Source organism: Lates calcarifer, linkage group LG10, assembly GCF_001640805.2.
Source record: "Lates calcarifer isolate ASB-BC8 linkage group LG10, TLL_Latcal_v3, whole genome shotgun sequence".
In the NCBI taxonomy this organism is placed as follows: domain Eukaryota; kingdom Metazoa; phylum Chordata; class Actinopteri; family Centropomidae; genus Lates; species Lates calcarifer.
The window spans coordinates 19789117-19805036 of NC_066842.1; the positions used below are offsets into that span (position 1 = coordinate 19789117).

The window sequence follows — 15920 nt, forward strand, 5'->3', positions numbered from 1 at the left end:
AATTCATATACCAGGAGGAAATTAATTATTTACTTTATTACAGATGATGCACACATAAACAAATCTTTATTTAGTCATTTGTTTTACGCTATTTACATTTTTATACATACAACAAAGTGATGTGCAAGATACCGGCAGTAGTGAAGCACTATTGAGTTAGTGATTATAGTGCAATATCAAACAGTAAAATCTGAACTTTTTAACAAAACATCTACAACTGTAACCTTCCTGTAACATACAGATAACATAAGTTATGTAACATGTTACAGTGACACTATTTTTGTAACATACTGGGCACTGAGGCAGATTAAGGTGATGTGAAATATTTTGTGCACTCAACCTGATTTGGTTGGTTGGGAAAAAACAATATAGCTGTATTGTCTTGCACCTGTCAAAATCACAACTGAGCCAACCTCCTGTGCAACAGTTACAGCACAAAATTATAAATCACACACTTTCCAATTTACATGGAATGGACAAAATGACATGAACACCTGTAAAATGTAGAGTAAAAGCAAATGATTTTCATTTTAACTGCACACACACACATACACACACACACACACATACACAAAAATCTTGGGCCAAATAACCACACAATTAAATTAACACATCTCTGACAATAATAATATGTAATGTCAACAAAAAGTGAAGTGATGACTAAAAGCTTCACTAAGGTAGAGTTTACTGGTAATACATTCTATTTTTAGGTGTTCATGTGACTTTGTCCATGTCATATATGTGTACAAAAGGTGAAGAAGACAACAGCAAAAACATTACACATAACACTGAATGAATATATTAATACATACAGTAAAATGCCCAAATGTGACAGACAAAGGGCCTTTGGAGGCTAAATAAATATCTGAGAGTTAGTCAGAGTTTGAGGGAATATCCTACATTTAAAAACTGCAACAGTCTTAGTTTGATTCCAAAGGGACACATTTGTTCAGTTATTTTTACATCTAAAACTCAAAGGGAACATCTGAACTTTTCTTAAATCATTATTAATGTTATTATTTCGCTACATCTTCATATAACATTACCCACAAATTTGAGGTTATTTTTGTACTGCAACTACCACAGGAAATCAAATATAGTAGGCTGTTAATAGTGCAGTAACATCTGTGAAACATCATATATTCTGGTGACTGCTACAAGGCTGAAGAGTGGGTGACAAGCAGTTGAGCTGACATTTTAAATAATGTTTCCTTAATGACACAGTGGTCACACTATCACATTATGTGTCTCAGGAAAGGGTAGTGCTACTGTGTATGTGTTAACTTTCCAGCTGTTAGCAGCAGGATTTCTTCTCTCTCTTCTCTGAGGGGCTGCTGACCAGCTGCACAGTCTTCTCCTTCTCTCGGTCCTCCTGTTCCTTCAGAATTCTAAGAAACACAATGAGACGTCAACATATGAAGTAGCTATGACAGGACATCCTAATGTGTGTCATAATGTCCTACGTTCTTTGTGCTTGCTTTGCTCTTACAACTGATGTGTGTTTTGTGGCTGCAGCTGCTACAGCATTTCAAGCTGCACATGCTGTATCAGGTCTGCATGAACCCTGCAGGGTTGTTATTTTCCACAGTGGCATTAGTTGCAGCACTTCCTGCTGTTATATGTCATGCTGCTGTGTAGCAAATATTGTAGAACCATGAGGTCAAGGCCAACTGTAATGCTATCCACATTTGCAACAGTACTGTGTGGTTACTCTATGCAGAACTGTTAGTGACAGCAGATTACTGACAGTTCTAGCACTAATAGAGATAGACTAAGGAGCTGGTGCTGCTTTCTAATGCAAAAGACTGAAGCATGTTTCAACAGTCTGCCAATATCTCTAATTAAAGTAAAGAAAGTCAATGACATACACACAGATGAAACAATATGGTGCAGACAATGAAATTAACATTTCATTTTCCTCTTCACACCAGTGAAATTGTGAACAATGCCAGATATTTTCACTTGGGAGTGACAGCTTCCTGTTGTGCTGTACAGAACCAGGTTTTAAGAAAAGGTCCTTTGTGCTTCCAACACAGAACAAATGAAACATTTGGCTGTATATGACTTCCCTTATTTCAGTACAGAAATAATCCCACTTCAAAAGCTGCTCAAGCAAACAGTCGCTCCATATTTAGTCTTATACAATTATTGTTTTTTTGTTTTCCTGTTGCATAAACTCACACACTCACCTGGCTAAATGAACCATGGATTCCACCACGTTGTGTCCGGAGCACGCACTGCACTCATAGAAAGTCATTTGGCAGTCCTGGAAAAGAGACAAATGATGATGATGGTTGTCATTACCACAAAAGAGAAAGGCTCCTGTGATTAAAACAGGCTGTTTGAGCAATTTCAACTTTTCACACTCTGATGAGTGTAGGCAAGTAAATTTGTAATAATAGCCGCATTTCTCGTGACAATATTGGCTCACATAGTCCTTTCTAATCTCCATAGAAACTACACTGCACAACAGAGACTAGAGGAATTAAAAACTAACAAAAAATGAGAATAAAACACCCCCAGAATTATACTGGAGTAGTTTCCACATAAAACTCAGATTCAACAATCATCATGTTTCTTCCATTTATTACTGAACTGAAAAAAACACAATTTAATGACTGTGTGGTCTGAAACCGACACTGATTTGTGCAGAACTTTGAGCTTAGCAGAATAAAACAGACCTTAGCGAGTCTTTCGCCCACTCCTTTCTGAACTTGTCTCTCAATCTCCTTGTCTGTTTTGTTTCCCAAAAGCATGATGGGAATGTCTTCACCTGCACCCTCCTATTAAGGAATAGAAGGACAGAACACAGACAGAAAATCATCTTAAGAAAGTCCACTGTGGTTAAGGGAGTACTGCAGCTTCACTGTTGCTCTCTGCTCCCACATGGAAAATCAGTCAGCAGTGAACAGATGCATCACTGTTAACAGATAAAGCAACTAAGCTATATTTGTCTTATATTTTCTACATTATTATACTGTGAACATATTCACTGTACAGCATACAGTATAGTACTATTTCAAAGAAAGATGATTATCAGTCTACTGTAGGGAGTCAAAATACAGAGACACAAAGTAGAACAAAAACATTTCTTGTTTTTGGGGGGATTTTTGTGTGCCACACATGGTGAACCTTACTGCATTACCTTTACACTCGTCAACCATTGTCTGACAGCTGTGAAGCTCTGCTCGGCTGTGATGTCATACATCACGACCACACCGTCAGCCTTGCGAAAGAATTGTTTGGTAATGCTTCGATACCTGCAAGAGGAGGAGGAGAGAGCAGGCAAAAGAGGAAGTGTTATGTTTTTGCTGGTACATCAAAAATGCCTGAAAACTCCCTCTGTACTTTAACTGCATCTGCACAGGTTGTAACAGCGCAGGAGTAATGTTTTCGAATTTGCTTGCTGAGGTGGATTAAGTTTAAAACAGCCTGTAAGACTGTCATTGAATGACTCAGCATTAATAAGGAAAAACACAGGGAGGTTTGTTTTAAACTTTTTACCAGACACAAGGAAACTACTAAAAATCCATCAAGTACATGATTCATCTAAATACCACCAAGAGTAAGAAAAGAATTAGTTACGGTTTTCTTTAAATGTGACTTTGGCCTCATCTCATATGTTGAAACTTCACCTTTCCTGTCCAGCTGTGTCCCACATCTGCAGTGCCACCTGGCTGTCGTCCACAGTTATAGTCTTTACACTGTAGTCTATACCTGCACATAAAGACAACAATTTCTGTAATCAACAGCAAACATTATATTCCTACAGCACAAATTTCTGTAGATACATGAGCAAATATACAAATTGGAGATGTACTCTATGACCTGAATGACCCAATCCTGACAAATTTGAAATGTGAATATGTTCATACGGGAAAAATAATGCTTGGATCAATGCCAGAAACAGCTAAACTGAAACTGGAAACTTTTACTTGAGAAACCCCACAGCTTTTATTGATGAATACAACACATTGCTACTTCTCAAATATTTACACAACATATCCTTTCAAAGGCTTAACTGAGGTACTTCATCAGTATAGCCTTGTAGACTTGTTTCGTTGCTGTGAGAAAATGAAATCCTACAACAGTTGATAGTGATCAATGTATATTGATCTACATATTTTATATATCTACTGTGCGCCAGCAATCTATATATCTATATATACACAATGCATTTAGATTGATACTGTATACATATACCATTCAGCCACAACATTAAAATCTATAACCAGTTTTGTTGTGGCTAATTGGTGTAGATATACAGGATTTACACAAATACCAGCCACAGTAGAAGTGTGTACACAGTATTTAAGTCTCATAGTCTCAAAGATTCCATTTTCATTTTTATTTTCAGTGTTAAAACCAATGAGTACATTAAAGTGCTTTGTAGACACATACAGAAACTGAGGTCAACCACAGGGCTAGTTGCTTCCAGAAGTGTGTACACAGTATTTAAGTCTCATAGTCTCAAAGATTCCATTTTCATTTTTATTTTCAGTGTTAAAACCAATGAGTACATTAAAGTGCTTTGTAGACACATACAGAAACTGAGGTCAACCACAGGGCTAGTTGCTTCCATGCCTTCGCTCACAGGAACTGACAAGGGTCATAAGTGTGTGTTTGCAAAGTGAAGTACGTACCCACAGTGGCAGAAGTGCCAGGGTGGAAGCAGTCATCACAAAATCGTCGAAGGAGGGACGTCTTTCCTACACTAGAGTTCCCCACCAGAACGATCTTGAAGAGGCGGTCTGGAGGTGAGGGACTACCTTCCTCCTGTATAGAGAGGAACGATGAGAGCAGATATTAGAAGAAAATTATTACAACAAACAACATCTTTTTTTTCCACAAACAAAAGGTAAAACATTTAATTAGTGACAGTAATTGCACTGTTGTAGTTCCTCAGTGTTGATCACAGAGTAAAAACATCATTCTATGTCGTAGCTTACATGCAGTATATCAACTGGTGTCCACATGCTTACATTTATGCTGGTCTCCTTGCCAACAGGCTGACCCCTTGGAGATGTGGGGGTCTCCCTTTTCTCCACATTTCCCTTTGACTGCTGCTGCTGAGCAGAGGACTCGTGTGGGTAAATATCACTCATTACCAAGTCTATATTCTCCTCATTATCAGAGGCTTCCTCGCTATACTCCTGAAGTGGGGGTTGAGCCGGACAGTCTGTCTGGAGCAAGTGTGGGAGGTGGTCCTCTTCAATAGAGATGATCCTCTGGAGGTGCCCTCTTGTCTCGGCTGGGCAAGATGGCTGACATGCCCCGTTGGTTAGGTTCTGCCTCATAGCACTGGAGGCCAGCTCCTCCACATCCCCACTACATATACAAAATAGCATTAAAGCCCACATGGTCCAACACATTTGACACACAAATTAGTGAAATTTGCATGTAATATATCACTTGGTGATGGTTTACCTTTTGAAGAAATTAGTGTTTGTGTTTTTCACAACACCAATTAAAGGCCTCTGCTTCAAACTTGGTGTTTTCTTCAAATTCTTTGGATTCTGCAGAATTAAAACATGAAGATTTTATTCATATTGTAAAATGAATAAAATTCCTATTCCTTCTAACTTCCTATTCCTATTCCTCTAATCTTTAAAAAGAGGACACATGAGGTGGTGACAGGGGAAATTTAAATACTTGATTGAATTAATTGCACTATAATAAATGGCACATACCTGATAACACATGTCCCTTTCATCCCGTAAATGTTTGTTCATTTCTCTGGATAAAACAAAGAAATAAAGATCCTGAAGACACAGTGAGAACATCAAGTTTTTTCATACTATTGACCTGTTACACAATTTTCAGTATTGCTTAACTGGCCAAAGTCATTATAAATTTGAATGCCTAGCCTTGTAAGATATGCTGTTTGCTGGGGCATGATAGCTGGCATGACCCATTGGCAAAGTTCTACATCTTCCATCTGTCTTCAGTTCTGTGTCTTATTTGGATCATACCTCAACAGGTCCAGTTGTTTGAGGAGGCTTGCCCGCTCTCGCTGCAGTCCCTCAGTCAGTCTGTAAACTTCCCTGTGTTGAACAACAATGCATCCTTTATTACTAATGCTCTATGACTAAGCAGACAGAGCGTGTGCTGTGCTTACAGTTTATTAAAAACTGGCCAGAAGATATAATCCAGAGCAAAGACAGGCAAAATGACAGTGAGTTAACAGGACAAGCACACATGGTCTTTTCTTGTATACTCTCTCCAAGATACAGTCCAATGAGCAAGAAATAAGAAAGCCAAAGTAATTAAGATTATCTACAGTATAACTCACATCTCCTTCTGTTCATGAACTTGTGTGGACTGCTCCTGCAGCAGACTCAGCTGCTCCTGTGCCAAAATCAGCTCTTGGCTGGTGTGCTCCAGCTCCCGTGCTAACTCGTCATTCGTCTGTTTCAGCTTCACGTTCTCCACCTTGGTCACATGTTGTTCACTGTGAAGTTCCTGGCACTGGCACTCCAACTGAAGACAGACCAGTAGTCAAAAAAGAAGCAGAAGAGAGTGGAGACATCTCAGATAAGATACCTAAATATTTTTGGGTAAGCCAGCCATCGCCTCCCTGATCACATCAACACAAATAAAATCTATAATAGTGTGTTCTGTGTATGGGAAGATAAAAATATCTGACTTGGGTGTTTCCTAGTGGTGCAGGGACTTTTGTGCTCTCAGCTCTAAAAATGCAAGGATATTAAAAGTACAGTGAACTCTTTAGCCCCTAGTCATAGAATAAATGTGCAAAGACAGCATGATATGAAGACACAATACCTTCAAACAACTGACTGTCAAAATGTGTCAAAATAACAACTCCATATAGCTGAGTGTTAAAGGTTAATGTGATCGTTCACAATAGTTGGACTGTACTGTACATATCAAGTATATTAAATTCACAAGCTTGGTCATAGGGAGTAAACTCAGTCACCCACTGGCCAACATACAGTATCACTAAATACTTTTTTATACATATCTATCACAGTTATATAATGATATTTTAATAGGTGTGGTGATGGTAGAGTTGTACTATATTACTTTATTAGCTTTTTTACAGCATTGTGTTATCTGTCATCTTGTTTAATGTGCCTCACATGTGTTGCTGCTCTGACAGTTGTATTGTTATAACTGAAGTTAGATAGTGTACATGTAAAGTCCTTCTGTCCTTCTCCTGACTGTAAATACTGCAATGTACTCTCATGGCAATCATGTTGATAGATCTTACTTACCCTCCTCTGTTTCTGGAAAAGTTGTTCCAGCTCTTTCTCTTTACTGGACAGCTGCAGCTCCAGGTCTTGGCTCCGAGACAGAAATCGCTCGTAGTCCTTTAGTGCAGGGATAAGAGAAGGAGGGAAGATTTGAACAAAGCAAAAGGGTGAGAAGGAAGGAGATGCATAGTATTTGACAGAATTAACAACAAAGAGAAAAAAGTGCTTGATGTTAATGATAGGTTTGTACCTGTAGCACAATCCTATCTTTTTCATTTTTTATTTGCTGCTCCATTTCTTCATAGAGGCGCTGGATCTCATCATCATGTGTTGCTGCTTTCCTGTATGGACAAAATTCAGATGTGATAACATGCTATGTGGAGTATTTACCTCACATAACACATGTATGGGAAACAACTGCTTAGATTAACACAATGTGCATACACATACTTATTGTATATTATAGAGGTGAGAAATCCCTTGATTTGCCCAAAAAACAACAGGTCTATAAGAGCAAGCATTCAAGGGAACAAAGCAAGAAAACAGCTTCATTAAATGACATGCATACACTAATTAGGGAGCCACTTCACAGCTCATCTTAGGCAAATACTCCTCAGTGGAGACAAAGGAATAATCCCTGAACCTCCCACATTGTCTGATAATCAAATACAGAGAGATACTCCGCCCTGACCTTTTGAGAGCACTCTCCATCTCACTCTTCTCCTGGTTGGCCTCTATGATCTGGGATGTCACTCTGGCCAAGAAGTCCTCAAAATTAGATAAAAGGTGTGGTTCATCCCGGCGCAGCTGGGCCCACAAACTGCGCACCTCAGCAGGACTGATGGGATAGAATGAAGGAGCAGGTGTAACAAAGTGGAGCATCGCAGTCAATTTCTTTAATGACATTTGCAGTCTTTGTCACGATTTTTCAGTCGGAATTAATTACCCTTTTTTAGAATGCGTAAAAATAGAAATAATATGTGAGGACATGGGTGGAAATTCTAGCACAGCAACAAGCAAACACAATCGCAAATATAGAGGCAGCTCAGGTATCAGATTATAGTGGCTTTTAAGAGGACATGATGTTCTTTACCTTGAAAAATACAGTTATCATTACAGCAAACACTCTGGCAATTGTCATAACTGTTTTGGTGTATGATGTGCAACCAATGCGCTCACAAAACAGCAAAAGCAAAATACTGGAGATTTAAGTAGTGAAATTTCCATTATAATCACTTCTGAGACAAACAAAGCTGTGATGACAGAAATAGAACAATTATGTAATTATGTTTCCAAAAGAAACAATGTAATGTGGCTCTGAGTTATGATAAAGTATGACTTTTCAACAGTTACAAATACTTGTCCTTAAAGTCCTGCTGACATCAATATCAGTTAGTGCTGCACAAACTGATCTGATCTAAAATGTCATCTCAAGCTTGAACCAGGTAGGTGGAAGCCAATAGGATGTGTAAATCTGGCATCCACCTCTGCTACTGTTTACATTTATTGAGTTTGAGTTGTTTGCTAAAGGTGAGTCTAGTCATGCATTTCATAAGATCCTGTCATTAGATATCTTTCAATATAACAAAGCAATGCCTAAACAGATGTCAACTAGAGTTACTAGTGACCTGTTAATGTGGGAAATACCAATGCAGAGATGGTTAACAGTAATTATTTATGAAGTGTGACTGTTTTCTGGGGGTAAAGCGCTGTCAGATTTGCTCACAGAGGGAGCACAGGAACAATTCTGTTTGAGAGTGGAAACTTCCAATTCTTGTATAGTTTGCACAGCTGATTACAGTCTCAGGCAACGTCACTTAAAATACAGTGTAGGCTCAAAGGAAATGTTGACAAAGTGTGCAAAGATATGAAGTAGACCTAACAAGGCTGGAACTGCAAGCACATACATACAGTACTCACTCTTCAAAGACACTGTTGGCTCCGAGGCTTTCCATTAGCATCCGGAAGTGTTTCTCTTCTTCATCCTCATCACCTCTTGCCAGGTTGTCCTCCCAGTGAGTCTGGTAGAGGACTTCTGGAGGGCTGTTACAGGGGTTTTGGTCCCCCATGCCTTCCTCTACAGAAATCTTTCGGCCGAATAAAAACTCACCTTGAAAAATCAAAGGCACAGGTGTACAAATGAAACATCAGATTACCCTAACTGGTGACACTAGAAGCATTGTTAAATGTAGAAACAGACTATAAATGTACTAAAGCCTGAGGAGAACTCATCGAGGGTAAGGAATCCATTGCCGTCGGAATCAAGGGTATCAAATACATTCTCCAACTCCTCTGCACTGAGAGGGAGCTCTCCGTTCAGCCTCTGTTAAACAAGACACAAAACACAGCTGCTATTGGCAAGAGCAAATCCTCAAGGACATTAAACACACTGTAGCTATAACAACTGCTACTTCAGACTTATAAGGACAGTCATTTGTGTAGTGGTGATCATGTGCTACGGTGAAGTTGGTGGTAGTCCTCTATAGTTTTAACCCTTGTCAGTCTAAATTAATGAACATTTGCTCTAATAACACAGGATGTGACTTATATGTTTAATGCACATACATCCTCTTCAGCAATGCAGTGCTTCACACCCATGCACATTACATAACACATTAACACCTGGGATCTTCCCAGTGTAGCTAGTCTTCAATGACAGGCCACGGGGCAACTCCAGTGGAACAGGTGCTGGCTCAGTTCCGCCCTTTAACAATGGAAATGGAGATAGTGCGTGAGAGAGGAGTGACAGCTGCTCCTTAAGTAAGGGGTTAATCCAATGTGAAACCCTCCCAAAAAACCTTCAGACCATGACAGTAACTGCTGCACCATTCAAAAGAAAAGCCAACACAACCACACCTCTGTAAGCAGCTTGGTTTTAATGCTGTGTTTACACTGCCACAAATGTTGGCTGTAGCCAACCAGGGAAGGGACAGGGACAGGATAGCATCAGTGTTAAGACTATCAGCTGTTCTTGTAAAATGTGTTATCTGGGCAGAACATATCCCGTATGTCAGCAAATAGTAAAACTGTAAAGCTTGTCTGTTGGTGGTCATGGTGTGAAACGTACTTCAAGCTATGAAAATCCAGCAAAAATATTGTGACCGAAAATACAGCGTCAAAAAACATAGGCAGTATCACTTATTTAGCTCGTCTACAAACTTTGGACGATGTAGTGAAAGTCTAAAACAAATAACTACAAGTACCAAGCACTGCTTTTAACTACAGTCTGTACTCTTCATTAGAAGTGGTGGAGTGGAACACTGTCCTGCTCACCATCTAATTTCCAATTCATTATCATAAACACCAGATCAAAGCCTCCACTCTATGTATTTATGCTCCTTGGAGTGAGAGCCTAGAGCCAAGTGGTTCATCAAAGGATTAGCCACGGCAGGGATGAATATCTGAGGCACAAGTGAATCTGCACAATAATGTGAGTGGAGGAGTTGCATGACAAAGGTTCCGCATGGCTCGCTGTGTCTCTTTTATGCTGCTTTGAATGAGATGCACATGTCCTATTCGTGTCCTGTTCAGAATCATTAATGAGTGCACAAACCGTCTCTGTATTCCATGCCCATTCTGGATGAATGACTCGTTATCTCTAAAACTAAAAAAAATATGAATGGAAAGACCTGCACACTGTGGATACAAAAAATCAGTGCTGATACTTGGTCTCCACAAGTTATTAAAGTTAGTAACAATATATTTTATAGTATGCAAGTATATGTAATCTATGCTAACATAAAATCAAAAAGTTCAACATAAAGTATAACAGAGATCAGTCTTTACACTATCTTTAAGATATTAGAGCTTAATAGGTCCACAGCACTCATCCTTGTATCAGCAACCTCACCTGCATATCACGTCGGTTGATGAAGCCCTTGTTCTCGATGTCACACATCTGGAAGAACTCACGGGTTTTCTCCAGGATAGTGTTTTGTCCCATGTCCCCATCCTCACATTTCCCCTCCTCTTCGCTGCTTCCTTGCCTTTGCCATACAGTCTGGGCCACCGTGCTGGTCGTGGTATTGGTGGTGGTGCAAGGAGCAGTACAAGCTGCCATGGTGATTGTGAGTCTGTTGATATCAGAGCGTTTCCCGCGTCCTTCACATGAGCCAGGTATGGACAGAGGTGTGGAGGAAACAGAGCCCGGAGAAGTCGAGCCTCAGGCTGCTGTACATCAGAGGCTTTCACCAATGTCACAGATTGTCATCTCTTAGCAACCACCTCTTTAATTAGTCGATGAAGCCTAGGAGAGAGACAGGAACAGAGTCTTCAGTTTAAATAAGTACAACCCCTAGTTCATTGAAAATATTTAATGATATTATATTAAATGTACACTGCAAAAACATGCTATTGTACAAGTCTATAAAACAGCATGGTTTAAAACTAATAAATCAGAAAAAAAGAGCTGAAATAAGGATGTAGCACCACTGTTTTCCAGCACATTAAGAATTCAATTAACACATATGAATTAAAAGAACAGACTTGAGAGAACCTGATCAGCACAATAATATCCTCATAGTAATTATACATTCACTGTAAAAACTGTAAATGTCAAACACTGCCAGTGTTTGTCTCCCATATTACATTATGTAAATTTTATCAGTGTTCATTTTCTATCCTTCTGCCACATTATGAGTGTGATTTAGATATAAATGTAATATTAAACATGGCCCCCTGTGCTGCTGTATACCTAAAACAACTGTTGCTCTTCTGATTCACTTCAGGCACAGCCCTTGCTGACACTAATGTCATCTGACAAGTAAAAAGTAAATCCAAAATTGAAAAGAAAGTTGTGGTATGACGGGGTGGGTCCTGTCTGCCTGGAAATATTGACTGATATAACTCACTTAGTGGTGGGTTTCATACTACAAGTTCTTTGTGCACTGGTTTGGAAGACTGCCTTCCGGAGGTTGCTGTGCACCATGAGTTGGCTCAGTCGATTCATGAAGAGCATCAGACAGTGTGTGTGTTGACCCACGCAAATGTAGATATGTGGGACAGGCATATGACAGACAGGAAAAAAATGACATGCATGTGGGCAGGTAGAAGGACAGAGGAGGACATAGAGCGAGAAACATACCACACACACAGACTGACTATAAGCCCTTCTAACTCTAGTACTGATACAAGTACAATCTGTATCTTTTGCTCATACAGCTCACTGATTATAATGAATACATTTAATCTAAATTTCATGTAGTCGTCTGTCTCCCCCACTTCTAAAAAACTATGTTGGAACTCACATATTTTTGCAATATGTTTATTAAATATCTCTATTTAATCCACCTGGTTTTTAGGGGTGCTTGAAAATGTGTGTTAACATTTTATTTGTCTTAAATGACATGGCTGGTCTTTATGAAATCTTTGGTTTTTCTGAATATGTCATACTTGGAAGTTTGTACCTCAACATTGTGCAACATCACGAGGAAAGTCACAAACCCTCAGTAAAAAACAGACAAAGTCTGAGAAAGGGGGGGAGGAGGAAATAAGAAAGGGAACTATTGCTATTTGGTCAGAGTGATGTAGTGTTTTTGTCCACATACACATGACCACTCAGATGGTGTTTGCCAGGATCCTTGCTTCCATACAGATACTACAACAGAGAGACATTTTGTCCACAGACCACACCTGGCACTGTCTGTGCTTAACTGTAAAGATAGTATTCAAGAACACACTTGATCTAACTTTACTAAACTGTGTTTGATTATAAGTTTGGAGAATAAAATAATATTTACATTGCAACAAAACTATTTGTCATTTTCCTATGTTCTGTGGTTAAACACACTTACTGCTTTGCATAGAGGCACCTTATCTGTTATACGGTTTGACCTGGAACAGCTGGTAGAGCTACAGTTATTACCCGCTGACCAAATTAAGTTAAAAAAAAAAAAAACAACTTTGTTTAAAGTGACACAAATTAATGGAGCAGTTCATGACAGATAGTTGTGAAATTATAGTTCTAAATAGTCACTACATTCAACAGGCTACACACAAATGAAGTACAATGTGTGCAACAGACTTGAGTCTCTCTTGTCTACCTGAAGGTCACACAATGCTCATAAGCTATTTTTTAAGTCACCTATGTTGTGGTTGGGAACCAGAGAAACAAATTTAGTTTGTGGCCTACAGCTGTGACCACACCAGCTTAAAAGAGGTTTCACTTGACTGAGTCAAGATGATCAACAGTCAGATTATTAAAAAAAATAATAATAATAAGAGAGACAATGACACTTTAAATTTTTATACTGCATAATGTACATTATATTTATGTAAGAGGCACAAATAAGGTATTTGCTATCTCTCACTCCTCTTATCCTGATCCCTTTTACAGTCCCTGACAAAAATGACAAAGAAACTAGCTGCAGTAGAAACTAGATGCAAAAACTCACTTGGCCATATTGCACTTCATATTTCCAAAAAAAAATAAACACTGTGCATACAAGTATCTCAAACACAATGAAAGGCTTTGTAACATGCTGCCTGTTTTACTTCCACAACCAGAGTAATATTTAGTGCTTTTCTGACACTTGTCTGTTGAACACTTTAAGTGAAAAAGTTTTGTGCTCATGCTGTTGCACACCTTTTAATGACACTGTTTTTGCATTTATGTATATTGTCAAATCGTGCAACCCTTCTATAGCGCTATGGGCTGCAATATCGGTATCAGTTAAGAAATATCCAACCCAGCAAGACAAATCTGTCGAGTGTTAAGGGGATATTAAGTATTACCAAAATATTTATCCAGCTTCACATTCGTCTCACACGCTGAAGGTGTTTCAAGTATAACAAGTCGTGTCGCGAAATTAAAATCTACCCCATTTCCTGGAGAGAGGTCACGGCCATTTTTCACAACAGTCACCAGTCACCTGCAGTTACAGGGGGACACCCTGTGAAGAACCGCAATGTGCCAAACAAATACTAAGTTACTCCTGTCACGGAGTACTTGTTACATCAGAAATGTCATAAAAAATAATATAACAGACGCTTACAATATGTATACAGAAGAGGAAAAACAGAAGAGGAAAAACTTGTGATAAACAAAACAATAGCCAGATAAAGGAAACCACGGGTTCCAGTTTAACAAAACACGTGTATCAAGATAAAACGTTGACTTACTTCCCGGTAGCTACGCTCTCTTTGATTATGAAATTTCCTGTGACAAAAAGCCTCTTTGAAATTGTGTTAATAAACCTTTCAGATGAACTAAAAGTTAACACCCAGAAAGGACTTCCCTAAAGTACCCAGTGTAGTGGCTGTAATATCAAGCTAACAGCAAACTGCAAAGAGCAGGTTGTCAGGTTAAAGAAGGTAAGGTGCTCACTTCTGGACCGGTGGGGAACAAAAGTTAGCTACGTACCGGTGAATGAAAAGTGAAATTCAGGCTGGAGGAATTCATTGACTCGCTCTGTGTCGCTCTTATCCGTTTTATGTGAACTTCACTGTTTACATATGTCAAGTGGTGAGAGTGCAGGAATTTGACTGAGCACTGACGGAGCAAACCCAGAGGGAGGGACTTCAACAAAATCATCGTCGGTAACCATAGCAACGTTAACAAGGAAGTCTCCCCGCAGAAGGTTCTTTTTAGCCCCTTGTTTCTTTCCTTTTCTTTTCATTCTTCTTTGTCAGAAACAAGAATTTCTGTGGCAAATTTACCTCAGTACTCAGACATGAAAAAAATTAAAGCACACTTGATGTTTACCTATTTCCTATAGTTTCCTTCTATTGAAAGTTTTGTGTGATCTTTATCTCTTTAAGTCACGTACGAGGAAATAACCCAAACTAATTTCAACACAGCCTACAGTATAATGATGGAGTAGTTAGTTGTTACAGTATAAGACAACAGAATGTCATGTGGATAGAGCTGCTGTGGTTGGCAGTAAGAAACAGGATTTGCCTGCGATGAAATCTTGTATGTGTAAAGAGAAGGATCAACAGCATTGTATGCACTGTAGCCTACAATACTGTATTCTGCTGTTGTCATGATGACATGTAGGAATTATGTAGGAAAATTATTTTTGATAGTTTAAATATACAAACGTAGCATGAAACAACCTGTGCAGAATTAACAGAGAAAACAACAGTGGTCAAGGCCTGTGCATCTGTATAGACACTGAGCACTAACCACAGTGGCGGAAGTAAAAGCAACTCTTAATTTAAAGCAAATATTTCGGCATGTCATCTCAGGAAACCAGGGGTGGTGCTAATAAGATAAACAATGTGACTGTTCCATTTAGGTGTGACAGCGAGCCATATCAGTGGACTTAGCTTCTACAATAGACAGTTGTCACAGCAGACATTTTGACTTGATGTAGCAGGAAATTTGGCACAGGTGTGACAATAACCGTAATGATTGCTGAGTCCCATCCAGTGTCCCAGTAAACCATCCCAGTGTGGAAGAATGTACAATATTATCAGATACACTTGTGCGATTCATGTGTGTATTACCTGAAGTACAGGTGTATTATCAGCAAAATATACTTCATGTATCAAAAGTTAAAGCTTTGATGGGCCTTTTTTGACAAAGGACATTTTGACAAGTCCTAGTATAAAAAGATTAATAAATGAATGATGGCTGAATTCCATTTAACTGCTGCAGTTTCAGGGTCCTGTGACACTTAAATAGAACTGAGCCAGTGTTAATGTTATTAACAACACCTGTGTTTTTCCTGCTATGACAAGTCCCAATGTCTGCTCTAAAAAGTC

The 15920-nt window shown here is 39.0% G+C and overlaps 1 protein-coding gene across 3 annotated transcripts; it reads right to left on the bottom strand.

Annotated features, from left to right (window-relative positions):
* Nucleotides 1-16: 16 nt before the first annotated feature.
* cracr2aa (calcium release activated channel regulator 2Aa) lies at nt 17-14760 on the bottom strand. 3 transcript variants are annotated; one of them, XM_018703476.2, is made up of 18 exons: nt 14575-14760; nt 11065-11460; nt 9426-9537; nt 9135-9324; nt 7906-8052; nt 7465-7555; nt 7236-7331; nt 6293-6480; nt 5973-6044; nt 5691-5736; nt 5428-5516; nt 4983-5328; nt 4644-4776; nt 3636-3717; nt 3146-3260; nt 2682-2783; nt 2190-2266; nt 17-1388 (listed from the first exon to the last, which is right to left on the bottom strand). In XM_018703476.2, the coding sequence occupies exons 2-18, from the start codon at nt 11272-11274 to the stop codon at nt 1295-1297; spliced, it is 2190 nt and encodes a 729-aa protein (XP_018558992.1). In that variant the 5' UTR covers nt 11275-11460; nt 14575-14760; the 3' UTR covers nt 17-1294. The 3 variants fall into 3 exon arrangements, with proteins under 3 accessions (XP_018558992.1, XP_018558994.1, XP_050929486.1); XM_018703478.2 differs by lacking the exon at nt 14575-14760 and adding an exon at nt 14334-14478; XM_051073529.1 differs by lacking the exon at nt 14575-14760 and adding an exon at nt 14032-14049.
* Nucleotides 14761-15920: the final 1160 nt, after the last annotated feature.

Bases quoted from the DNA above. Each gene is read 5' to 3' on its own strand.
- cracr2aa (XM_018703476.2), bottom strand. From the start codon at position 11,274: ATGGCAGCTTGTACTGCTCCTTGCACCACCACCAATACCACGACCAGC. The intron at 8,053-9,134 runs GTGAGTACTGTA...CTATCCCATCAG, and splicing joins GCCAACAGTGTCTTTGAAGA to TCCTGCTGAGGTGCGCAGTT. The intron at 6,481-7,235 runs GTAAGTAAGATC...GTCTGTCTTCAG, and splicing joins TTTTCCAGAAACAGAGGAGG to TTGGAGTGCCAGTGCCAGGA.